General features: G+C 35.0%; 1 protein-coding gene across 2 annotated transcripts in view; it reads right to left on the bottom strand.

Annotated features, from left to right (window-relative positions):
* ITGAV (integrin subunit alpha V) overlaps positions 1-27,642 on the bottom strand; it is a 94,823-nt gene that overhangs the window by 4,350 nt on the left and 62,831 nt on the right. For both annotated transcript variants that reach the window (XM_036073828.2, XM_036073829.2), the window contains exons 13-28: positions 27,057-27,248; positions 24,836-24,881; positions 23,372-23,479; positions 21,385-21,443; positions 19,686-19,840; positions 11,331-11,468; positions 9,623-9,690; positions 8,815-8,962; positions 8,192-8,284; positions 5,803-5,882; positions 4,772-4,852; positions 4,176-4,281; positions 3,422-3,580; positions 2,104-2,214; positions 496-609; positions 291-398 (exon numbers count right to left, since the gene is read on the bottom strand). In XM_036073828.2, the coding sequence (XP_035929721.1) occupies positions 291-398; positions 496-609; positions 2,104-2,214; positions 3,422-3,580; positions 4,176-4,281; positions 4,772-4,852; positions 5,803-5,882; positions 8,192-8,284; positions 8,815-8,962; positions 9,623-9,690; positions 11,331-11,468; positions 19,686-19,840; positions 21,385-21,443; positions 23,372-23,479; positions 24,836-24,881; positions 27,057-27,248 (1,766 nt within the window). The remainder of the gene's footprint in view (positions 1-290; positions 399-495; positions 610-2,103; positions 2,215-3,421; positions 3,581-4,175; positions 4,282-4,771; positions 4,853-5,802; positions 5,883-8,191; positions 8,285-8,814; positions 8,963-9,622; positions 9,691-11,330; positions 11,469-19,685; positions 19,841-21,384; positions 21,444-23,371; positions 23,480-24,835; positions 24,882-27,056; positions 27,249-27,642) is intronic.

Genomic DNA, 27,642 nt, shown 5'->3' with positions numbered 1-27,642 from the left:
TTTAGCTTTCACCTATTATAGTTAATTTCCAACTTTCTAACTTCGTGGGGAAAAAATTCCCTAAATTCCCTCCCAGGAAATCTCTTACATAGGGATGCTAAAGTAAAAGGTCTACCTTTAATAATTCTGGAGTGAGGGAGTAAAATAATATTAAACTAGGTTATAGGCCTATCAACTAACTTTTAAATTATCAAAACAGTTAAGGTGTCATTATTTAAAATAAAATAAAAAAAATATCTGTGGCATTGAACTAAGTGCATTTATTCCATTTCCCCAAATCAATGACTTACTACTGTGGAGTTGAAGATATCCTCAATTGGAAGGTTCTTATAAGGAAATTCAATGACGTTAAAAGAAGCAGATGACTTCAGAGAGTATGAATGATTCTGGTTTTCTTTCTGTATGGAAATAACCATGAAATGATTTCCAAGATGTGAGGCCTTTTGCATATCTTGGAGAAAATGGATAGACTGGTGAATGCTGTTATCTACTTACATTCATAAAGGTCTCGGTCCACAGCAGGGACTTTACATACAGGATGGCACTCTTTCCTCTGTCTAGTCGCCCAACCTGACAGACAATCTTCAAGCACTCAGCAATTCCACAACCCTGCCAAAACAAATTCTTTACTTACAAGAAAAGGTCTTTCTATCATCTCTTCAACATATGAAAATTAGACATTTTAGTTATTTTATGTGAAGGCTAAAGAGATGATCCAGATTCTTTTGCCTTATAAGAATAATGTTTAAAATGATAGGCTAATAGTGGAGTCTATGAATGCTTTTTGTTAAAAGGGGTTGGTTTTAGGGGTGCCTGGGTGGCTTAGTCAGTTAGGCGTCTGACTCAATCTCAGCTCAGATCTTGATCTTAGGGTTGTGAGGTCAAGCCCCATGTTGGGCTCCACACTGGGCATGGAGCCTACTTAAAAAAATAAATAAAATAAAAATAAAGGGTTTTTTTTGTTTTTTTTTTTATGTTCAGTTAGCCAACATATAGTACATCATTAGTTTTTGATGTAGTGTTCAATGATTCATTACTTGCATAAAGGGATTGATTTTAATGTGATTTGTTATATAAGGATAAGATCTATAATATTAAAAGATGTATTTTTATGGCCAGAAGTCAACATTCTTCTAGAACATTCTAAGATTCTAGAAGTCAACATTCTTCTAGAAGTTACTATTCTTAGGTAAACCCAGAGCATGATGATTATAGTAGGACATAAAAATCAGATCATAATATGCCTATGGAAAAGAAAAACAGAATGAATCTTGAATAGCTAGTCCATGTCAGACCTGTAGAAATCAAATGGCATGCTGATGGTCCTTGATACATTCAGTGTTTTTATCAGTAACTGGAAGGCAGGCAGTCAAAGAAATCTGAGATGTGAGCCCTGGAACACTCTATAGATTTAAAGTTCTGGAAATGAGGATTAAGAGGTAGCTAGTTGCGATAGGTGAAGAACCAAGAGAGTAGTGTCTTAGAAGTGAATGAGGAGTGTTGCACAAACAAACAAGTGATGAATTGTGCCAAAAGTCACTGGGAGTTGAGGTGGATGAAAACTAAGAAGACCTATGGAATTTGGTGATGTGAATGTAATGGGTGCTCGCTAATGAATATAAACACTATGCTGGATTCCCCGCTAGTTGATCGTTTGCAGATCTGTTAAATTTCAAAAACTTAAATGATAAGCCACTTTATAACATTATAGTCATTACCCAGGCTGACTCAACAAAAGTGGATCATAATGCTAATTAATCTTGTAATATATTTTTGTTGAGGCCTCCAGGGTTTTTCTTACAATATTGCACTAAAGGCTCCAAGATTAGAATGAGGTCAAGAAAGAGGTCAGTTAGAGTACAGCCAGAAAAATAAATTGGAATATAAATTACTTTTATTAGCAATCTACAAAGATAGATCATTTGAAGAAAATCTGGCATTAATTTGACTAGGAACAAGGAAAGTTAGAGGAGTGAATAGTATAAAAATATATGTAGTTCTTCCAAGCACAGCTGTTGTTATTTTTGAAATGTTCTTTGGCAGCAGTTCTATAATCACGTATTTTCAAATGTTTAAAGTGCTTGTTGTTGAAGTGGCGCTTACCAAAGTGTGAACATCTCCTTCACTAAGGGTGAGATCCCGCTTGGTGATGAGATGGTTCCGGTCACCTTGCCCAGGAACTGTGTCATTCTTTTCGGTTTGTGAATTTGAGATCTAGGGTTACAGAGAGACTGGTGGTATATAATAGTGGAAACATTTTGCATTGACATTTTGGCATAAACTGTTACATGTGATTAAAACATGGTGACTAAAAATGTGTTAGGACAAATTTACCACTTAATATATGGTGGAAAGTAAGCACAGAGTCCTTAATATGTGGGAAGTTACCTCTGCCTAGCCATGATTTTCTTGCACAGCTAGAGGGGAGACCGATAAAACACAGGAAACAGTCTGAAATTTCACGGTGCACGTCTGTGATGAGTGTCAATCATGAGTATATATCATTTCAAAAGAACCTTTTGTTCTGTTTTCTTAACTTTCCCTAGTCCAAATTGGGCAATAGCTTCTTATCCAAATACGTGTGCTAGGATGGAGAGGACTATATCCAAAAGTACAGAATTCCACAAAATGACATTTTTCTAAGTCATGGAAGTCAAAAAAGCCAGGTTAAGTTAAATGTCAGATCTTTTTCCAAAGACAAAAATTTCAACAGCAAAACACCCGACACAATATCATATGTGGATAAAGCACAATGCAATGGAACCAAAGTCAAACTGGGTCACTCCATAAATATATGATTCATTAGGACTTCTCAGAGTAAGGAATTAATCCTTACTCGTTATACAAATAAACAATGTAATCCTTAATGTACTGGTTATGAAGAAAGATATTTTTGTAGAGTGGGTTTGTGTATTAAAATAATTGTTTTATTTTGGGCACCTGGGTGGCTTAGTTGGTTAACCGTCTGCCTTTGGCTCAGGTCATGATCCCAGGGTCCTGATCGAGTCCCGCATCAGGATCCCTGCTCAGCGGAGAGACTGCTTCTCCCTCTACCCCTCCCCCCTACTCAAGATATCTGTCTCTCTCGGGGAGCCTGGATGGCTCAGTCGTTAAGCGTCTGCCTTCGGCTCAGGTCATGGTCCCAGGGTCCTGGGATCGAGCCCCGCATCCGGCTCCCTGCTCAGCGGGAAGCCTGCTTCTCCCCCTCCCACTCCCCCTGCTTGTGTTCCCTCTCTCGCTGTGTCTCTCTCTGTCAAATAAATAAATAAAATCTTTAAAAAAAAAAGATATATCTCTCTCTCTCAAATAAATAAAATCTTTAAAAATAAATAAATGTTTTATTTCATGCATTTCTCTCATAGATTTAGAAAGAAAAGCATTAAATATCATCATAATAAAGAGTTGCTATTAAGCACATTACCTTAATTCTCAAAGGGTTGATCTCCATATCTGAAGTGCAGTTCATTGGCCCATCAATATCATATTGAAGGATGTATAACAAAGTGTTATTGTTATATTTGTAAGGCCACTGAAGATTTAACATTGCCTTGCTGAATGAACTTGGACCATTGTTTCTCAGCTAATGGGGAAAAGAAAATGTAAATAATCTGAACAAAACTCTATTCCAGAATCCTCCTCCTACATCAACTTTAGGAATCATAAGCAAAGGATCTGAGTAACAGCAGAGGTTCCATAGTTACTCTGATATTACAATATGATCACATTCATCTCTAGTATAGGGCAGTCAGTATGTGTCAGGATGAAAATATAAACAAGAGGAAAATACAAAAAAGTTTTTGATGAAAGATGGCATAGAAAATTTTCTTAAAATTTTGATGATCTGCTACAGGCACTTTCAATTTTTAGTTAGGACTGCAAAACGTCCATATGAAAATACTCAACAATGACCTACTGCTTTTGTTCAAGTAGAACTAATTAGTTTTAGACAACAATTTGTATAAAGTGCATTCTTTAACCCCTTGAACCTACTTGTCTTAAAAAAAAAAAAAGGAACTTCTGAATAGGGAAAAAAATTCAAAGAAATCTCCAATACATCCTTAAACAATGCAGAGTTTACATAATCATTAAAGAGACTTGTTTTTTATAAGTAGCCTATCTGTTCTTCTCTGTAAAGGCTCTCTACCACGTATCAGTTAAAGCTAACAACTGCAAACCTCATAGATGTGCTGGACAACTGGCCCGACATCTTCTTCAGTCTCGGGGTTCTCCTTATGCTCCCAGTTTGGAATTGGAAGAAAGATATGATCAGGACTTGAGACTCTAAACAATGACCAAAGAAAACCTACCATGAATACCAAAATGATATGGTCAGTTCATTTTCAAAAGTATCCTGTATCCAAATTAATCAAATCAGACTAATTAAAAATATATATATTTAAAAGAAAAAAAGCCATACGTACATGTGAACATGCACATATACCTGCACACGAACTACTCTTTATTGAATCTAATGTAACAGGTGAATTGGTAAATGAATTTGCATAAAAGTTCAACACACTTATTTTGTGCCTGCTGTTGCCACATCTGGTTTATTTCCAGAGAGTTACCAAATAAATATTTGGGGCTTTGGAATACACCTAGAGCCTTATTTCTACAGAAGCTATAGCTCTAGTAAAACTACCATGACACTTGGAGGGATACTTCCCAAAAGAAGCTATTGAGCCTTGCAGTTGCTTTTAAAAAGCAACTGCATTTTAAAGCAGTTTAAAACTCACAAGAATGAGACACTCAACTCAGTAATCATACTGACCCTCTTATCTCAACAGCAGCTAAGACAGCAAGGTCAACTCTGTAAGATACAACTGGGCTTACTTTGTCAAAGAGATTGGAGCTGAAAAAGAAAAAAATATATTTAGGCCTGAACTGAGCATGATCACTATCAAAGACATACAGAGGCAAATGCAGTGAAACTAAAAATGAACAAATTAAATGCAACAAAGAAAGGAAAAACTTACTAAAATAATTTTCATTAGCACTTAATTCCAAGAAGACCAAATTTTACTTCTTTTACTTTTGTTTTACAAGCTCAAAACTAACAATAAATTATTCTTATGATAGAAATATTGATTTTTAAAATGGTATAATAAAAAATGAAAAACATATTTTCTACAAAGATGTTCAATACAATTTGAAAAAAAATTAGAGGCAGGGATGCCCGGGTGGCTTAAGTGTCCAACTCTTGATTTCAGCTCAGGTCATGATCTCATGGTAATGAGATCGAGCCCCGCATTGCACTCCATGCTCAGCGCAGAGTCTGCTTGAGATTCTCTCTCTTTGCCCCTCCCTCTGCTTGTTGGCTCTCTCTCTCTCAAAATAAATAAAATCTTAAAAAAAAAAATGAGAGGCAACTTAAATGTACACCAATAAGGAAATGGTTAAACATATAGAGATGTGTTCAGGTAAAAAAAGAATCTTATTCTGTAAAAGAAATTGATACGACATATAACAAAATGTTCACAAGAGTATCTATGGGTAATTATTATTTTCTTTCTATATGTTTCTAGATTTTCCATATTTTTAGTACTACATTAATATTTATACAAAACAATGAATATTATTTTATTTTTAAAAACGGTATAATCAACCTTTAAAACATTGTAAGTGAAATTTTAAAAATAAAATTTAAAAAATAAAAAATAAAATAATAAAAAATGATATAATCAAGTACTGAAATTTTAGCCTCTTCTATTCCATAACATTTAGAATATGTTACATAATAGATTTTTGACAAATAACATTTCCTCAATAGTTATTACAAACTGAAAAAAGTTGTTTCTATACCTTTGGATCTGTAAATCGAATTTCACAGAAGTATCCATCTCTGATTGCTGGTGCACACTGAAACGAAGACCAGCTAGGAGCTAGAGGGGGAGGAAAGGATAGTAATGTTAATTAAAACAATGTCTAATCAGTGAAATTTAAATTCCAATGTCCAAATAAAAAAGAGTTGTTCCAAGGGGAGCCTGGGTGGCTCAGTAGTTAAGCATCTGCCTTCGGCTCAGGTCATGATCCCAGGGTCCTGAGATTGGGCCCCGCGCATCGGGCTCCCTGCTCAGCAGGAAACCTGCTTCTCCCTCGCCCACTCTCCCTGCTTGTGTTCTCTCTCTCGCTGTGTCTCTCTGTCAAATAAATAATAAACAAGATCTAAAAAAAAAAAAAAAAAAAAAAGAGTCGTTCCAAAATAGGGTTTTTTTCTGAGCTTATAATAAAACTGAAAACACTCTAACAAAGATAATTAAATCTGATCTTCTACTGAATCTCTGATCTTCTACTGAATCTCTTTTATTTAAGTTATATGGGCCAACCATAAAGGAGCCTACTTAACAGTTATTAACATAATTTTATCTCCTCATAATAATACCTAATATTAACTTTATAAAAAATGCAAAAGTGAGTATCTGTTGATTCAATGAAGGTACAGCAATTCTGCACACTGATTTGGTGACAGGAAATTAACAATTGAACTTGTGTTAATGGAGCAGGAAGGAAGAATGAATGGGTTTAAAGAGCGAGAGAACCTGGCTACACAAGGCATGAGAGGTAGGGCTAGAACCAGAACTTCTCTATGCCTATCACAACTCCACTGACAACAATCATCCTAATTCCTGCAGGGGAAAATTGTTCTTAAAGAAAATAACTGAGCTAACAAGGTAAGAGAAAGCAGGCTTCTTGGGGATCATTTATGATACACAAAAATGAAACTTCTGGGGGACTTCATCAAATTGCCTCTCACTTTAAAAAGCCTGGAGGGGGCCACTTGAAATAACTTGAAATTATCTACACTGGATGAGCTGTGAGTGAGAAGGCTAGAGAGAATGAGAACATAGAAAAATATGTCCACTTGTTAATGAGACATTGTTAAATACATGTAGAAAAACTCTATTCAGGGTACTTTGTTCAAGTCCTCCTTCCTAAGAGACCATGCATTTAGAAATAATAATGGCATTTAATGGAAAATATACCTGAAGAAATATGCAACTTTTATTGAAATATATTTGACATATAACATTGTATAATTTTAAGGCATAAAACATGTTGATTTGATACATTTATAAATTATAATATGATTGCCATTGTAGCTATAGTTAGCATCTCTATCATGTCACATAATTACCATTTCTCTTTTATGGTGGGAATAAAAATCTAGTCTCTTAGCAAGGTTAAAGTTTTTTTTTTTAGATTCTTATTTACTTATTTATCTGAGAGAGAGAGAGCATGGGGGTGGGAGCAGAGGGAGAGGGAGAAGCAGACCCCACACTGAGTGCAGAGCCCGACACAGGGCCCGATCTCATGACCCTGAGATCATGACCTGAGCCAAAACCACAAGAGTCAGACGTTTAACTGACTGAGAGACCCAGGCACCCCCACAAGGTTGATGATTATAATACAATATTGTTTATATTCACTATGCTGTGCATTAGATCTCTAAGACTTATTTACTATTAGTTGCAAGTCTGTACCTTTAAACAATATCTAACAGGAAAGATAAATATGGACTATGTAAGCCCATATTACCACAGATCTTCAAATTACCAAAGTCTTTGTGCTATAATTAAATTTTATAGAAAAAGTAACAAGGAAAAAAAAAGAAAAAAACATAAGATGAAATATACTCCCATTTTTCCTTGACACTAAGAATTCTCCAGATATATGTTTGTTTACTTTTTAGAGCATTTCAGAAGCAACCCATTGAGTTCATTTTCTCAAGCTCCTGGGCTCCCTTCTCCACCTCAAGGGGAACCTGATCCAACTAAGATGCTCTTTGATTCTACCTGGGACGATGATAGAGAGTTCCAAATTCATGAGATAATTCTATCACACTTAATAATGATAGTCTTGGTATTTGTCAGAATAGCTTTAAGGATTCATTAAAGCATTACGTAAAAATATCAGAGTTACAATTTTAGTTTTTAGTTTAACCCATGTTCTCAATCCATTTAGCAATCTGAAGGCAGTATAAATACTGCTTATTGAATACAGCGTAACAGCACAATCCATTATTTTATTATCTTAGTCAAAATCAAACTCTGCTAATCATTATATTCTAAATCAAAACCAACTTAAAGACACTATTCTGAAGTATTTTTTAAAAAAAATTTCTATGGAAAAATCCACAGAAAAATATGTTTTCTTTAAAAGAAAAAAAATCCATTTAATTAAAATATCTTACATGAGTTCCAGCCTTCATTGGGTTTCCAAGATCACATACCACCTGGCGGGTTTGGTTTTCTGTCTTAAATGCACAGGAAAGTCTTGCTAAGGCCTTTGATAGACCCAAAAAAAAAAAAAAAAAGATTGAAAGGAAAATAAATTAATAACAAAACAAAAAAAAATACACTATAAAATTCCCAGACAATATCATGCAGTTGGATAGTTAAGTTTCTTGTTTTAAAAATATATCCATCCATTTGAGCAAATGGGGGGTGACTACGGGAGAAGCCAGAATTGTGTACAATTGCCAAATATAAATGTAAAGGTATTTCTGAAAGATCCCTGAGGATCTAGATACATAACCTTATTACCCCTAACAAATTATTTGATGGACAGGCTAAGACACTTTATCTATCTGACCTTGTTTCAGGCACTTAGCTAGCAATTCTAAAAATGTCCTATCAATGCATTATGCAAAGTATTAGGCTTGAAAGGAATTATGTAAGATAGGCACTCTACGGCCTAGCAATTTAGCCTTAAGTAGAATGGGTAAGCTTGTACTACACTAAATAGGGGAGTAACTCATTAATGTTAATGAGACCTATGAGTGCATTTCGGTTTTTAAAGAGGCAGCTTGCTTACTTCACTATTGCGGACAACCCCGATGAAATCAGCCTGCGGCGGGATGGAAACAATGAGCTCAGCTTCATAGGCACCTTCTCCTTGATTTTGAGCCTTAACAATCAATGTCAGAGGATTGTCGTCCCCAATATGGATCTTCTTTTGATCACTGCAAGTTAATACAAATCTAGACAATGAAAAAAACCTGCACAGGGAGAGCATGGTTGTTCAAAGAAACAAGAGAAGTACATAGCACTGACATGTTCAACAGTGTCTCAAGATATTTTAAGCCTATTTCACAGCTCAACAGAAAGCTGGAAATAGCACACTGGGGGCAAATCCAATGCTTTTCTCAGTAAAAAAAAAAAAAGCATTAATGCCACTAATATATCACTACCAGTCATATCTATTACTGAAGTAATTTTATATCTCTTTGTAGGTACTTATTAATTCCCTGACTTTTTTTCTAAAAGCTGAATTAATCACTCATGATTCTCAAAATATTCTTTAAAATTTATGTATCATAAAATACTAATCAGATTCCTTTAGTTAACAGGGTATCTACAATGAAATATATCTTTAAGAGGATATAATGTTACTTTGTAACACTACTCATCCTGCATGGAAATAGATCTGTCAACCCAGGCAAGTAGTGAAAACAGTGCATATTTTTCTGAAGTTCAATACTGATAGTTTTACTACTACAGAAAATCATGAATTATCCTCCAGTATAACCAGTTCACATTAAAATATACTATTGCTTTCAATAGAAAAGTGTGTTCTTCCATTTAAATTTCTTGTTATACTGTTTGTTTGGAGCAAAACTTACCTATCTACAGAAACTTCCAATTTGGGTTTGCAGACGTTGTCTTCACCACAGTCAAGCAGAATATGGGCCTAGAAAAAAGCATTTTATTTTTTCTACATGAAAAAATACAAATATAGGACACATACACAGTGTAAATCAATATAAATCAATGTGTACGTGGATGTATGTGAATATACATAAACACACATATATTTATATACACTCATCAACTTGTTTGCATACCTGAATGTAAAAAGTATCACGGCTGCTTTGTTTTTTTTAAGATTTATTTATTTTAGAGAGAGAGAGGGCATCCGCATACATGTGCGAGCAAGGGGCAGAGGGAGAGGGAGAGAAAGAATCCTCAAGCAGACTCCCCACCGGGCGCACAGCCCAACACAGGACTCAATCCCAGGACCCCGAGATCATGACCTGAGCCGAAATCAAGAGTCAGGTGCTCAACCGACTGGAGCCACCCGGGAGCCCCATGGCTGCTTATTTTTAAATAGGTCAGTGTAGCTAGTCAAGAATGAAAAACAAGGAAAACATTCATAGGATATAATACAATTAGGTGGAACCTTTTAGTTCTATCTCAAATTAAGTTGTTATGATTCTGGAATGAAGTGTCATATAGAAGAGAAAGTACAGTCAAGAAATGAAGATTAAAAAAAAGAAGAAAAGAAATGAGGATTCAGCATGAACCTGCTGCTGCTAGCTAAGTTGTGTGATCTTGGGCAAAACAAATTTCCCTTTTAGAATTTCTTTTTGCAGACTATGCCCCTGCCAGCATCATGGAAATATGGCCGCAGAGTGTAAAAGAATAAAGAGCTGTGGGTACACAGAAGCAGTTCTGACAGGCACACCAAAGGGAACGGAAACTGGACAAATGAGTCCAGCATATACATGGCCATTTGGAAGGAGATGAAGGAAAAGGGACTAGAAGCATTGAAGTTAACCAATCTAGGATGGATGAAATAAGCAAAAACCTGAATTTTCTCCCCTTAGATCTGGAGGCTAGAGCAGTACGGAAAATCCAAAAGAGAGAAATAGCGGGAAGTAGAAGAGGAGGTTGGGCAGAATGTGAAAGAAGGAATCTAAAAATTTTTAAAAGAAGAAAGAAGAAAAAGAGGAAGCCATTCTTGGTTTGTCTATTGTTAATATTCAAAAAGCTTCAAGCCCACGGGCAGACAAAAAGAAGAGAGAAAATTTAAAGGGGGAAAATAATGAAAGACTTCCTCTTCCAAGTCACAAGGGATATGCAGCTACACAGAATAAAATTACACGATACAGATCTTAACTGTCAATTTAACTGGAATGAAACAACAATATACGTGAATTACTTAAATGACATAGATGTAATAAATAAGCAGTTGCATATGTGTACACATATACTATTTTTTACAATTAAAATGTAAATAAAAGAAAACATAGATCTAAAACTTGTTTAGCAAAATACTAAAATAGTATGAAAATACACTGGCACTCTGTTTTCCTTGAACTATTTTACTGTTTTATGTGTATGAAATACGACCCTGTCTTTCTCTGCATATAACTAAGTTCTGAGTGGCTTCAAATACCTCTGACCTGAAAATTCAGATTCCTTCCTCTACTTCTTTGACTAGAAACCCAACATTTTAAAAGCAATCCCTTAGGATATTTAAAAAGATGAATTGTAAGACTTTAAAAAATTAATGTATAGAATTAGTGACAAGTGGAGACAGTCCAGTACCTGTCGACTAATGTTGGCAGGAGTGAACTGGTTAAGAATGGGTTGCAAGCCTGTTGCATCAGCAGCTGTTCTGTAATCCAACCGATACTCCATAAAAACAGTAATCGGAGTGAGTTTGTCTCTAAATTCGGACTCATCCTAGAAACAGAAAAGCTTCCAATCAATGATAACGTCAATCTATCAAACTATCTAGAGAAATCTGTAAGTGTGCAACACAAAGCCAGCCATATTCAACCCTGATCCAATTCTACCAAAACTCTGAAAAACTACACTTACATAAGAGTATCTAAAAAGATTTGTTATTCAGTGAGAACCCTTAATCAATTTTTGTTTATAACAGAATACTTGATTCATACAAAAATATACGAGGCATGTTAATAAAACAGTCACTCCACACCTAAAATAACTAGAACATTACCAATAATGCTTAAGGTTATGTGTTCCCATCTGGTTTCTTCCCTTGGCCTTCCTTCTCACAGGTAATCACCATCCTAAATTTTAAGTACAATGTTCCCTTGTTTGTTTTCAGTATTTCACTATATTGTATATTTGTCCTTAAACAATATATTTTTCAGTTTGCTTTTCCTTTATTGTTTACTTCAAAGTGAGGTCATATGTATTCTGGATTTGCTTTCTGTTCAACACTCTTAAGATTCATCCATGGTGTTAGAAAGAGCTGAAGTTAATTTTTACTGTTGAGTAGTATCTCATCATGTATTAAATCCACAATATTATTTATCCATTCTCCTGTCAAAGGTTATTTGGATTGTTTTGGGCTTTTTGATTTTGCTATTACAAAAAAAAAAAAAAAAAAACCAAACAATTCTACATAGTGGCAAATAGATTTCTGAGCTCTAGAAAATCATACCGTATTATTTTCCTAAGTCTTCACAACTTACACTGCCATCAGCAATGTGTAAGAATTCCGTTAATTCACATCTTCACCAATAAATAGGTACTGGCAGACTTTGTTTGAATGCAAGATGGTATTTGTTCATAGTTACATCTTGAAGCTTATTTATTTATTTTTTATTTTATTTATTTTTTGTTTATATTTTTTAATTTAAATTCAATTAATTAACATATAGTGTATTATTAGTTTCAGAGGTAAGTTCAGTTATTCATCACTCTTATATGATACCAAGAGCTAATTACATCACATGCCCTCCCTAATGTCCATCACCCAGTTACCCCATCCCCCCACCATCTCCCCTCCAGCAACCCTCAGTTTGTTTCTATGATCAATACTCTCTTATGGTTTGTCTCCCTCTCTGAAATTCATCTTCTTTTATTTTTCCCTCCCTTCTCCTATGATTCTGTTTTGTTTCTTAAATTCCACATGAGTGAGATCATATGATAACTGTCTTTCTCTGACTGACTTATTTCACTTAGCATAATACCCTCTAGTTCCATCCACATCACTGCAAATGGCAAGATTTCATCTTTTTTGATGCCTGAGTAGTATTCTGATATATACATATACTTCATCTTCTTTATCTGTTCGTCAGTCGACTGGCATCGGGGCTCTTTCCATAGTTTGGCTATCATGGACATTGCTGCTATAAACATTGGGGTGCAGGTGCCCTTCAGATCACTACATTTATATCTTTGGGGTATATACCTAGTAGTGGTATTGCTGGGTCATACAGTAGCTCTATTTTCAACTTTTTGAGGAATCTCCATACTGTTTTCCAGAGTGGCTGCACCAGCTTGCATTCCCACCAACAATGTAAGAGGGTTCCCCTTTCTCCGCATCCTCGCCAAAATCTGTCATTTCCTGAGTGGTTAAATTTAGCCATTCTGACCAGCGTGAGATGGTATCTCATTGTAGTTTTGATTTGTATTTCCCTGATGCCGAGTGATATTGAGCTTTTTTTTAATGTGTCTATTGGCCATTTGTATGTCTTCTTTGCAGAAATTCATGATCCAATTCATGATCATGGAACGTTTTTCCATTTCTTTGTGTCTTTTTCAATTTCTTTCATGAGTGTTCTATAGTTTACTGAATACAGATACTTTGCCTCTTTGGGTAGGCTTATTCTTAGGTATATTATGGTTTTGGGTGCAATTGTAAATGGGATCAACTCCTTAAATTCTCTTTCTTCTGCTCATTGTTAGTGTATAGAAATGCAACTGATTTCTGTGCATTGATTTTACATCCTGTCACTTTGCTGAATTCCTGTATGAGTTCTAGCAATTTTGGGGTGGAGTCTTTTGGGTTTTCCACATAGAGTATCATGTCATCTGCAAAGAGGGAGAGTTTGACTTCTTCTTTACCAATTCGGATGCCTTTTATTTCTTTTTGTTGAGGCTAGGACTTCTAGTACTATGTTGAACAGCAGTGGTGATAGTGGACATCCCTGTCATGTTCCTGACCTTGGGGGAAAAGCTATCAGTTTTTCCCCATTGGAAATGATATTCACTGTGGGCTTTTTGTATATGGCTTTTATGATATTGAGGTATCTTCCCTCTATCCCTACACTGTGAAGAGAGTTAATCAGGAAAGGATGTTGTACTTTGTCAAATGCTTTTTCTGCATCTATTGAGATCATATGATTCTTGTCCTTTCTTTTATTTATGTAGTGAATTTATTTACTTATTTATTTATTTACATTGATTGGTTTGTGGATGCTGAACCACCCTTGCAGCCCAGGAATAAATCCCACTTGGTTGTGGTAAATAATCCTTTTAATGTACTGTTGGATCCTATTGGCTAGTATCTTGGTGACAATTTTTGCATCCATGTTCATCAGGGATATTGGTCTGTAATTCTCCTTTTTGGTGGGGTCTTGGTCTGGTTTTGGGATCAAGGTAATGCTGGCCTCATGGAACGAGTTTGGAAGTTTTCCTTCCATTTCTATTTTTTGAAACAGCTTCAGAAGAATATGTATTAATTCTTCTTTAAATGTTTGGTAGAATTCTCCTGGGAAGCCATCTGGTCCTGGACTCTTGCTTGTTGGGAGATTTTTGATCACTGCTTCAATTTCCTTGCAGGTATGGGTCTGTTCAGGTTTTCTATTTCTTTCTGTTTCAGTTTTGATAGTTAATACATCTCTAGGAATGCATTCTTTTTTTCCAGATTGCTTAATTTGTTGGCATATAGTTGTTCATAATATGTTCTTAAAATTGTATTTCTTCAGTGTTGGTTGTGATCTCTCCTCCTTCATTCATGATTATATTTGGGTCTTTTTTCATTTTGATAAGTCTGGCTAGGGATTTATCGATCCTATTAATTCTTTCAAAGAATCAACCCCTAGTTTTCATTGATCTGTTCTACCGTTCTTTTGGTTTCTATTTCATTAATTTCTTTTTTTTTTTTTTTTTTTAAAGATTTTATTTATTTATTTGACAGAGAGAGAGATAGCGAGAGCAGGAACACAAGCAGGGGGAGTGGGAGAGGGAGAAGCAGGCTTCCTGCCAAGCAGGGAGCCCGATGTGGGACTCGATCCCAGGACCCTGGGATCATGACCTGAGCCGAAGGCAGACGCTTAACGACTGAGCCACCCAGGCGCCCTATTTCATTAATTTCTGCTCTAATACTTATTAATTCTCTTCTGCTGGGTTTAGGCTTTATTTGCTCTATTTTCTCCAGCTCCTTTAGGTGTAAGGTTAGGTTGTATATTTGAGACCTTTGTTGTTTCTTGAGAAAGGCTTGTATTGCTATATACTTGCCTCTTAGGACAGCCTTTACTGCATCCCAAGAATTTTAAACAGTTATGTTTTCATTTTCATTTGTTTCCATATTTCTTTTAATTCTTCCTTAATTTCCTGGTTGACCCATTCGTTCTTTGGTAGGATGCTCCTCAGCCTCCATTTATTTCAGTTCTCTCCAAATTTTCTCTTGTGATTGAGTTCAAGTTTCTGTTCCTTTCTGGTCTGTTACTTTTGGGCTCTCTCTTCGCTTAAAGGATCCCCTTTAAGATTTCTTGCAGAGCTGGTTTGGTGATCACAAATTCTTTAATGTCTGTTTGTCCTGGAAGATTTTTATCTCTCATTCTATTTGGAATGACAGCCTTGCCGGATAAAGTGTTGTTGGCTGCATGCTTTTCTCATTTAGCACCCCGAATATATCATGCCAGTCCTTTCTGGCCTGCCAGGTCTCTGTGGATAAGTCTGCTGCCAGTCTAATGTTTCTACCCTTGTAGGTTAAGGTTAAGGTTGTCTTTGCTCTTTGTCTCTGAGATTTGCAAGCTTCACTATTATATGTCAAGGTGTTGACCTAATTGTATTGTTTTTGAGGTAGGTTCTCTATGCTTCCTGGACTTGAATGCCTGCTTCCTTCCCCAGATTAGGCAAGTTCTCAGCTAGAATTTGCTCCAAAATACCTTCTGCCCCTCTTTCTTTCCTCTTCTTCTGGGATCCCAATTATTCTAATATTGTCTCACTTTATGGTATCACTTATCTCTCAAATTCTTCCCTTGTTATCCAGTAGTTGTTTCTCTCTCTTTTTCTCAGCTTCTTTATTCTCCATCATTTTGTCTTCTCTATCACTAATTCTCGCTTCTGCCTCATTTATCCTAGGAGTTAGAGCCTCCATTTTTGATTGCATCTCAATAGCCTTTTTTTATTTTGACTTGATTAGGTTTTAGTTATTTTATTTCTCCAGAAAGGGATTCTCTAGTGTCTTCTATGCTTTTTTCAAGCCCAGCTAGTATCTTTATAATCGTTATTCTGAACTCTAGGTCAGACATCTTACTTATTGTAAGATGATACTTATTAGGTCCCTGACTGATTAGGTCCCTGACAGTTAGTATTGCCTCTTGTTCTCTTTTTTGAGTTGAGTTTTTCCTTCTTGTCGTCTTGTCCAGAGAAGAATAGATGAATGAAAGAACAAAATACTAAAATGGCAATGATGACCCCAGAGAAATATACACTAAACAAATCAGAAGAGACCTGAAATTGAAAAAAAATAAAATAAAAAAATAGAGAGAGAGAGAGAGAGGAAATATAAACAGACAGGTGAAGAGAACAGAGCAATACACTGGATCCTGTATGTATTTTGGTCTGTTTGCTAGAGAACTAGGTCCCAAAATTGTAAAGAAAGAAAAACTTATATGTGTACAAAAATAAAATTAAATACATTGAAAGGATAGAATGTAACTGTAAAAATGAAAATTAAAAGACAAAATAAAAGGAAAGAAAACAAGAAAGAATATAAACAGGTGAACAGAACAGAGCAATACACTATATCCTGGGTGTATTTTGGTCTGTTTGTTAGAAGAAAGTACATCTGAAAACTGTAAAGAAAGAAAATTAAATACAAAAATAAAATTAAATACAATGAAAGTATATAATGGAACTGTAAAGATGAAAATTAGAAAGACTTTAACAAAAAAAAAAAAAAGGAAGAAAAAAGGGAAGAGAGAACATGATCAGTGAGGTGAAGAGAACAGAGCAATACACTAAATTCTGGGTGTATTTTGGTCTGTTTGTAAGAAGAAACAGCGTCCCAATATTGTAAAGAAAGAAAAACATATATATATACAAAAGCAAAATTAAATACAATGAAAGGATAGAATGTAACTGTAAAAATGAAAATAAAAAAAGACTTAACAAAAGAGTTGATAAAATAAGAAATTGGTTGCAAAGAAAAAGAAAATAATTGAAATTGAAGGATTACAGAATCATGAGAAAAAAAAAACATGAATTCTATATACTCTTTTCCCCTAGCGCTAGAGTTTTGCAGTTTGTGTGATCTGCGTAAACTTGGTCTTAGCTCGATGTTCTTGCAGATCTTCTGGGGGAGGGACCTGTTGCGCTGATTTTCAGGTGTCTTTCCCCGGGGCGGAATTACACCACCCTTGCCAGGGGGCCAGGCTGAGTAAGTGGCTCCTGACTGCTCTATGTGGCTTTTGCTCCCTAAAGGCTTTTTGCGCTGCTTTAGAGGATGAGAATGAAAACGCCGCCTCCCAATCTCCGGCCCCTGAGCCAAAAGCTCGCACCCCCAACTCCTCGTGCACCCTCAGGGAAAAACAGACAATCACTCTTGTCTTCCTGGTCTCTGTCCACCCTCTGTGCTCACCCAGCCTGTGATTGAGCATGTCTATCTCAAGCACATGACCCTGTTTGGAGTCTCCAAACCCTGCAGACTCCTGCAGCATGCACCTGCACCACTCCTCCCCGCTCCTCCTGGGGAGGGAGGGGGCTTTTGCTGGGGTTCTTCTGCTTGCTGGGCCCCTGCTTAGAGAGTGGTCACCAGACCGTGCTGTGGTTGGTGGTTTATGGCAACCCCGAGCTGAGAGCCCACTCCTGGGCTCACTGGTTGCAGCTGCTTCCCCACTCCGATGCCTGGGAGCTCTGCCACACTCAGGCACCCCTGGTCTTCCTGTGACTCTGAGGATCCTGAGACCACACTGCCCCGTCTAGGGTTGTACCCTGCTTTGCTACCTGAGCACCTTTCAGGCAGGGACATCCCTCACTGGAGGAGATTTTTAAAAGTTCTGATTTTGCACTCCGCTCCTATATCACTTTCTTGTGCTGGCTTACAGAGGCCCCTTCCCACCCCCACCCCATTTATCTTCCCATATATCGCCTTGGATTCACTTCTCTGCACCTCCTACCTTGCAGAAAGTGGTTGCTTTTCTATTTGTAGAGTTGCAGCTATTATTTTCTTAGATCTCCAGTTGAGTTCACAGGTGTTCAGAATGATTTTATAGCTATCTAGCTGAATTCCTGGGACCAGACAAAACTCAGGTCTCCTACTCCTCCACCATCTTGGAAAACCTCCAACTTGAAGCTTGTTTAAATCATGAAGAGTTATTTAATTTAATCAAAAGCTTTTCCTATATTTAAGACGTTCATGTTTTTTCTTCAGTCTTATTCATGTGTTAAGCTATACTTCTATATTTTTAAGTTAACCCACCCTAGAATAAATCAAAATTGGTCTACTTATTTTATCTTTTCTAATAAACTGCTAGGATTTAGTTTGCTTATATTTGATTTAGTAATTTTACATCTATGTCTTTCTGAAAGACTGGCATGAAATTCTTGCTTGGACTATCCTCCACCTTTCTGGGCATCAATTACACTGGCTTCATAGAATTAAGTTGGACATATTTTCTATTCTTCTATCCCTTCAAATAGCTTAATATTGGAATGTCTCGTTCTTCATGGTTTGGTAGATATCACCTATAAAACCATCTGTGTTTCCTTTGGTGTAAAGATTTTTAACTGGCAACTCAATTTTTAGAATGGTTTATATGGTTATATGGCTTTTTCAGGTTTTCTATTTCTTCTTATGGCAGTTGTGTTATAATTTTCTAAGAATATCCTTGTTTTGTCTAAGTTTTTCTATGTCTTAGCACAAGGTTATTACAATATTCTATTACTGTAATCCCTTCTTCACCTGTAGCTATGTTCCTTTTTAATTCCTTATTGTGTGGAATTAAATTTGTTTTGTTTTGTTTTCCCTCAATTTTTTCTTGATCAATCTTTCATTTAAATTAAATAGCATTTAAGGCTATACATTTACTTTATTTTCTGCTTCTGTGACATCCCACACATTTTGATAAGCAGAATTTTCATTATGATTCATTTCTAAGTAAATTTCCATTATGATCTTTTTTGATCCGTAAGTTATTTAAAATCACAATTCCTAATTCCCAATTTATCTTTATTGTTATTGCTTTCTAAAAATTGCACCATGATCAAACAGTGTATTTTCTATGATTCCAACTTTTTGAAATTTATTTAAACTTCCTTTGTGACCCATATATGGTCAATTTTTGTATTCTATATAAGTCTGTTAAATTGAGGTGGTTAATTATGTTGTCTTCCAAATCTTCACTGATGTTTTTGTATTTTTTTTTATTATTATGTTATGTTAATCACCCTACATTACATCATTAATTTTTGTATTCTTTTTAAAAAGTTTTATTTTTTCTTTAAACATTTTATAAAAATTCGTATTTTGTAACTGATAATTCCAACACCTCAAGCCTTTGCAGGTTTAAAACTGTTTCTTCTGGGGCAATTACTGCTCATCCTTTCCCCAGCCACTCTGGATCACATATTCGCATACAACTCACAAGTCAAATTTTGCCAATGTAGTTTTTTTAACTGATTGCTTCTTTTTTTGGACCCTGGAGATTTTTTTTATGTTTTGAGAATCTAGTGATATTTAAGAAATACGTTTGTTATAATTTATTCAGTAGCCTTGTTGTAGAACAGCCATTTGGAACATCCAGTTTGCCATGAGCAAAAATCCATTACTCAGGTTTGATACTTTAAAAAGTCAAATTTTCTCAAGTGTTTTCTTTTTGATTTAATACCAAAAACTTTATACACAGTGAAACTCATTTAGGTTAAAAAAATAGTAAAAAGTAAAAGATAATGAAGCAGAAAAGCATCTCTTACCCGCAGATATGCTATTAGTTCCTCACACTGCATTTGTCCCCCTCTTGAAATGGTCATGTTCTTAGAGTGACCTGGTGACCGGTTATGGAGAAATAGTGCTCGTCGAATTGCTCCTTTTTGCTTGAGCTTATCCAAAAGAAGCTCCACCTGGAAGTCTATACAAACCAAAGGATTTATAACTAACATAATCTTTATGGACATGTATCTCTCCTAGATACCTAGAGTTTTCATGTAAACAGAGATATTTATTACTTAAGAAGTAAGTTCCTTGTAATTCACTAAAAATGTCTATACAATGTAGTGAGACTATAACATTAATTCTGAATAAATATTTAAGAGTAAATAATCAATCCAATAATCCCCAAAGTAATGTCATATATTAATCCAGACAATAGATAATGATAGTAGTAAAATAACTATCAGATGAAAAGGAAATTTTTTCTTTTACTTTAAGCTGAGAGGAAGAAGTTCAGAGCATGAAATGTATGTGAACTAAGACTTCCACCATTAATGCGAGTAGCAGCAATTTCTCGCTGATTGAAATTAAGAAGTATTTACTAATATGTACCCATACCATTTTATTAGACACTATGATGAATAAACACTTTGAATCACCTGCAACTGCTACTTCTATTGAAGCTGCCATATCAGATTGTCAAATATGTCTCTCATGAAGCAGGTGACCAAAGTTGACTGGATCAAGAATTATCTTAAAACAAATGTGCAACCAATAGTCTGAAGCACAGTTGTTAGGGGGACTTCCTTCTAAGATTCAGTACTTCTTTAAATAGTTTCTTCAAAGTGGGTAAGAGTGCAGACCAAGTTTCTAAATTTCTCTAAATGTTAAACTTCATGTCAAATTGGGTGAGAACGCAGGGTTATTTTGCTTCCAGTTCTGTTCCACCCACCCACACTGCCCTCCTTGTGTTTCTCAAACACACTAAGCAGACTTCTGTCTCAGGCCTCTTGAAATTGCCATTTCCTCTGTGCAAAATACTCCTCCGGACATCCCCTAGGTCCTTCACTTCCTTCGGGTCTTTACTACTGAAAAGTCATCTTCCAGTGACACCTTGCCTTGCTCCTCTATGTGAATTTTCATGCACAGACACATACCCAAAAGATTCAGTCTTCCTCCCCTGCTTTATCATTACTTCTCAGCACTTGTCACTATCATAATCACAAATCTTGGCAATAATCACTTAGCTCTCCTACCTTGCTCTCTGGACCACATAAACCATTTTCTGGAAAGCAAGAGTCAAGTTAGGAGTTTGCCATGTGGGTTAAATTTAGTGGCCCAGACTTCTTCTTCCATCATTTCTAAAGCACCTCTACTCCTGAGATTGCTGGGGGCTTCTCTAAGACATAAAATACCAACTCTTCCGTAGATCATCTATTTATAAACAGTGATACCCATTTCCCCTAGAGTTCATTTATCTCTCATTGGTAATTGTTTAACTTTCTGAAGGCCATATTTACCATTCAGTGGGCTACTTTGTTCACAATGTCAATAAATAAATATATATTCTATCTGAATTAACTTAAAAGTCAACAAGGTAATGATGTGGCAATGTTAAGTGTCTTTAAGCATAATAGTCAAATAAAGAACAATAACAACTATTTGTGTTAACTATTCAAATATCTTAAAATACTTTGAGTGCTACAGATACAGAATTATATAATTCTTCCATAGAACACTTACTAAGTTTCGTGGGAAGTGCTCCTTTGCCATCTGCCTTTAAGCAGAACTTGACATTAAAACTGCAGAAAAATAAAAATATACACAAATCCTATAATCCAGTTTAGACATATTTTTGAATAAATCACCCCCAAATCTCACATTTCTAATACACAGTTTATATAGTGAAGCCTTTTATATCTTTTCTCATGTCTTCATATTATTCTTGAAACATGAAACTACATAGAATAACTTAGCTCATGCTTTGGTATTTTAAGCACATTTACTTTCATGGTACCTTGATGAAAGAAAAAAAAAAGGAAGAAAAAGAAAAGAATCTCCTAACTTCCTCTCACATTTAGAGAACCTATTGATAAATCTCAATGAGGGAAATGACCAACCAGATTTAAAATAACATCTCACTTACTAAAAATCTCCACCAAAGCTTCCTTTAATTAGAAAGCTCCTGTAGAACAGTGTCTGTCACGATTTATTAATGGGTTGTGAGTGGGTTTATTAATGGGTCATGAAATTAGTTTAATGGGTTGGGTTAGCCACCGTCTTAAAAAAATAAATCAAATAAATAAAATTGACTGAAAGATAAGATTTCATGGAACTTTTGTTTTAATTACATACATGTCTTTAGTGGATTATGATGCAAAATGTATTTCATACTATCTGCCATAATCGAAAACATATGAAAGCTACTGCTTAGTGTATTCGAAGCCTTTGAATTATTTGCATAATTTAACATATATTATTAGCAACTTCACAGGGGCATGCAGAGTAAGTGAGGGGAAGAAAGACAGTAAAACTTAAAGCCAAAATCTGAAAACAACTTTACTGCCAATCAATATAAATTAAGAAAAATATTACTAAATTTTTAATGCAATCCAATGAAAGAAATAAAATTTTGAAAAATGTTTTAATAACTATAATAATTCAAAAACAAAATCAGGAAAAATATTTTTTCATTAGCTCTTCTGAAGTAAAATTTTCCCAGCTTCCAATCATTCCACCCTGCATTTGTCAGAAGTTCTCTGATTTTTCTGTGTAACCAAGGAACATAAAGAACAGTGTTCTCCAAAGTAGAGTACTCATGGTAATTTTAGTAGTAAATGGGTCAAGATTTTTCTTAATTTAATACTTATTTTGATATGTATGAGAAAAGTACTGGGTTTCTTTATCTTATTTTAAAATGTTTTTAAGTAAAACATGAATCAATTTAGAGAAAAAAAAACTTTAGGGACGCCTGGGTGGCTTAGTCAGTTAAGAGTCCAACTCTTGATCTCAGCTCAGTTCTTGATCTTAGGGTCATGAGTTCAAGCCCCATGTTGTGCTCCATGCTGGGGGTGGAGGCTACTTAAAAAAAAAGAAAGAAAGAAAGAAAGAAAGGAAAAAAAAACTTAAAAAATTATAAATACAGGTAGAATGAAAATACAGCAAAAATCATATAATGTAGCAAAAAATAGCATACAAATAATGGAGACTTGCAAAACACTGGACTAGAAAAGAATTCAGACATTAAACTTACAAAAAAAATTATAGTTTTCTTTAGAAACTGGTAAGGGAACAAGTAGAAGAACAAGCATATTATACTGATGAGATATTACTTATACAATAGATTTAATATATATAATACTTTTCATGCAGCTATTCAGATATTAAATCTGGAAAAGATATCTTTTAAAAATTAAAATGTTCATGGATCTGTTTAGAATTAAATATAAATGAGTTCGAAGATCTTATTAGCTTTTTCTCCTTTTTGAATATATTCATTGAGCATGCATCATTTTTTTTAAATGAAGTTCATACTAGTTTGTAGCATATTTCTAGAGCCTTCTACATATGTACTTTGGAACAGTATTTCCATAATCCAATCTATGAAAAGAGAGTATACTCACAGAAACTGTTGTACCAATATTTCAGCTCCCCACCTCATTTTCAATTGTTTTCATAATGACTACACCAATAATCACAATAATAACTATTATTAAACTAATACCCTTACCAGGAAACTTTGAGATCTGTCCCAGGCAGTGGGCAGGTTTTATTGTCTTGATTTAGAATGCTAGGGTATACTTCAAGGCCAGCATTTACAGTTATGACTGGTCTGGCCCTGGTTAAAAAAAAGAAAAAAAAAGTTATTTGAAATGTTAGATTGACCTAAGCATTTTATTAGATTTACATTCACTGCATATATAGGTGCAATGTTTACTAAAGCAGAGTAAAAAGAATAAAAACAACCTAAACACAGAATGACAAACTATTCCTGTTTGCCAGGGACTGTGCTGATTTTAGCACTGAAAGTCCCATGACCTGGTAAATCCCTCAGTTCCAGGCAAAGCGGGACAACTGGCCAACCTATCTGAACTCAGTCCACCACAGCAGAATGGTTAAACACGTCGTGGGCATCTACCTAATGCAATGCAATACAGGAGAGGACATGAGTAACATAAATCCATCTGTGTGGATGGATATGAGATAATCTTTAAGATATATGCAAGATATCATTTTTATATGAGAGAGAAAAAAACCCCATCATATACAAAGGATGCATACACACACACACACACAATTTTTTAATGCACAGAATATTTCTGGTAGGGTATACTCATAAACTAGTAACTGACATGAGATAAAGTATGTTTTTTTGTTTATGCCCTTTCTGTACTACTTGAGCTTTTACTACATGCATTATTAATTCTTTGATAACAATTTAAAAAACTGAAATGATAAAATAAATAGTTCTCCAAAGTTCAGATGCACAGATTTAAACACTGTATAAAACTCTAGTAGGCTCAGGTCAGTGTGCCTATCTCAATCATGATAAATCCTGGAATGGATATGAATGCACAGGTGGCGCCAAGCTGGCCCACATAAATTCCATTACCCAGAACTAATGTTAGTTATCCTGGCACGTATAAACACATCCCATGGAAGTGTAAACACCTTAATCTACTTGCGATGCCAGATGGTAGCCTAAAGCATGGGGAATTGATTAAATATAGAGAATAACTGGGAACATAGATGAAGCTGAGAAATACAGGTATGTGGATTTATACATATTGCTCTAATAATAAAAATACTGATTTGGGGAGTTATTCCATACTGCCCTTGTGGTCACAGAATGCTGTGGCATAAACATCAAGTTAATTTCTTGCCTCTTTAGAAGAAAATGTAAACTCATATAAATGTTAAAGAGATTTAAAATGCAGAAGAATATTTTTAACACAATTTAAAGAACAAAGTGGGAAAAATCTGAATGCTTTTCTAAATTAAAAAATCTATAGCTTTCTCTACTTTGGGATTTCCTTGTATAAATGCTACTTGCCTGCAGCAAGACTTGAAAGAACAAACAAATTTTATCATTACTTCAAGAAAATTAAACTGAAATTCAAGCACTGGACTTAACTATAAAACTGCCAAATAATTCAGAATATTCCTATATTACAGGAGATGGAAACATGCTCACCTGTATAATACAGCTCTATCTACACCAAAAGCTCCTACAATTAAGTCTTAAAAGAGAGTAGAAAAACATGTAAATAATAATAATAATAATGTTTTTTAATTCACATACCATTCTATAAAACTTTCAGTGCATATAATAAAGATTTAGATATAGTTTCAAAACTATTCTTCATTAAGTGGTTGTAAGATAATATCTAAAAGGTGAAAACATATGAAAACTCTAAATAAGCTATCACTGAATGGCAAACACTCATCATAAAACTAATCTTTCATCTGGGTAGATGAGTATCTTTTTAATGGATACTTCGTAAACATCAGCAACAATAAGGAAGTGCATGTCAACCAAATACATATACCCCTCAGAGGAAAAAGTTTTATAGGTGCCTGTGGATTTTACAATTTCGTTATAAAATTCATTATAAATTTAAATTTCATTATAAATTTTTTCACCGTTCCAAAAAAAAACAAAAAAGCACATTATATATATGTAGAATACTTAGAATAATAGCAGGTAGCATTCAAATTAACAAGAACAGAATGCGTTAATTTTTATATGCAAGCTGGTAACAACAGGTTCACAATTACGAAAAAATGAAATAAGAGCTCCCCAAGGTAAGTCTGAGGAAACTCTTTCGAAGCAAAAAATACATGAGAAACCATAAAGATCGGTAGACTGGATTACATAAAAATTAAGAACTTTTTTATGCGCAAAAACCAAATGTGACAAATGAAAAATATATACATGTCAAGGAGTTAGAATCTTCAATTAAATATTTAAGGCACTGCCACAAGTTAAAAAAAAGGAAAGAAAAAAACAACATCCCAACAGAAACAAAGCAAAAAAAGAAAAAAAAGAAATTCACGAAAGTAAATATATATACAAATAAATAAAAATGCTTACCTTCCCTAGTAATTAAAAATTATAAAGTAGAACAAAGTAACATTTTCCACCTATCATATAGTTTAAAGTTATTTTAAAAGAAACAACAGATGACCCTCAGTGTAGGCACAAATATGGGGAAATGATCACTCTGGTGAGTGCTTAAAAAAGTTGTGAAACCTTCTTTTGGAGGGAGTGGGATTGTAATTTGACAATATGTTTCAACAGACTTTTTTAAAAAGTGCCTATCTTTGACAGCAATTCTAGAATTTTGTCCTAAGGAAATAATCAGAGATATGCCCTGGAATTGCATGCAAGGATATAAATGCCCAAACATAAAGTTAAATAAGATATGATACAGACATTTCATAGAATGGGAAACATAAAATTCATCTTCAGAAGAATAATTAATAATACGGGGAAATATTCCTGATTTTAAGTAAATAAAATATGCTATTAACAGTGCCTAAGGCATACTTTTATCTTCTAAAAAACTGTATGAATGCATTGGAAAAAATTATTGAAAGATATGCTTTGCTGTATTTTCTAAAAGTTCCATAACAAATTTATTACATAAATAACCAAAAAAATCTCTTGAAATAACACTAACAGGTAAAAATGAACTTCCTGTCCTATTTCTAAAAGTACTTCAACACACTTGTATATTGGGCTCCTATGAACTGTTTCAACAATAAAGGTAACCAATTCTTCTGCATTATATTTCATTTAAAGAATGGACCCCAAATGATCCAGATCCATTATAATACTCCAAAGTATGGAAGAGCTAGAAAAAGGCCTCCCTTCCTGTCCTGGTTCAAACCCACAGGCAAACCTCAGGCAAATCACTTTTTTCAGTTTCTTTTCTCATCCATAAAATGGTGTAATAAAGAGATGAGCTGGCTTATATTCCTCACCAGCCTTACTGGGAGAATTAAATGAGATAATGTATTGTTTTTTAAATGACAATGATTAGTCAAGTCCATAAAAATGCTAGACCATTAAAAACAAACAAAAAAAGACCATTTAAAAAGTTAGAATGAACATTCAGCTTTTGTTTCTAGCTTCTACAACATTTTTCTCTGACATTTCATTACAGGCTTTAGGAACAACAAAAGACGAAACAGTATGTGTTTTATATTGGAAGCTCCCAGGAAATAGAGCTGTCTTCGCTTCAAACCCCCTTCGGTGATGAGAACAGTGCCTTCAGTATAGCAGGGGTATGAACAATACTTGAAGTATTTAATTGAAATGACTCATAACATAAATCAAGAGAGCAGTAACTAAAACTATTTCTATTAGGACTGAAAAACCTAAGAAACTCTATGTATTTCTAGGAAAGCACCTGGATATCCATTTCTGTCTATATCCGTGGCTCCTTTCATTGAATAGCCAAAGCTTGGTGGCATGCTCCGAGCAGCCCACTTCCCTTCAAGGATTTGAGATGGTACTGCATTCAACCCTGTTAATCTTCCATTGAAAATATAAACAATTCCTTTTTTATCTTCACCCCCATATGGTGCAGCAATTGCAATATCTGTAGGGGAAAAAAAGAGGGGAGAGGGGATTTGGAGACAAGTAAAAAGGAGAAGGGGAAGGAGAAGGAAAGAAGACGGAGAGTGGGAGGGCAAGGATGGAGGGAAGGAAGTCTTAGTACTTATTATTTACAAGGTGAAGATCTTAATACAGATATATTCTGCTTTCCAAACATTCCCCTAACACCACTTTGCTTTTAGGTAAGACCTCCGTTAGTACCTGTTTTGCTAATTGAAAGAAATCCGAAGAGGATTCGCTTTTACAAAGAAAAGCCAAAATAGCATTCAGCATTTGTTTTGCAATGAACCCGTCTAGAGGCTGCGTGCACCCTGAGCAGCAAGAGTGGCACCCCTAAGCTCTTTCCCGGGGAATTACATCCAGCATCTCAGCATCAA

This window comes from Halichoerus grypus, chromosome 4, assembly GCF_964656455.1.
Source record: "Halichoerus grypus chromosome 4, mHalGry1.hap1.1, whole genome shotgun sequence".
Taxonomy (NCBI): domain Eukaryota; kingdom Metazoa; phylum Chordata; class Mammalia; order Carnivora; family Phocidae; genus Halichoerus; species Halichoerus grypus.
This window is presented reverse-complemented; position numbering and strand designations above follow the sequence as displayed.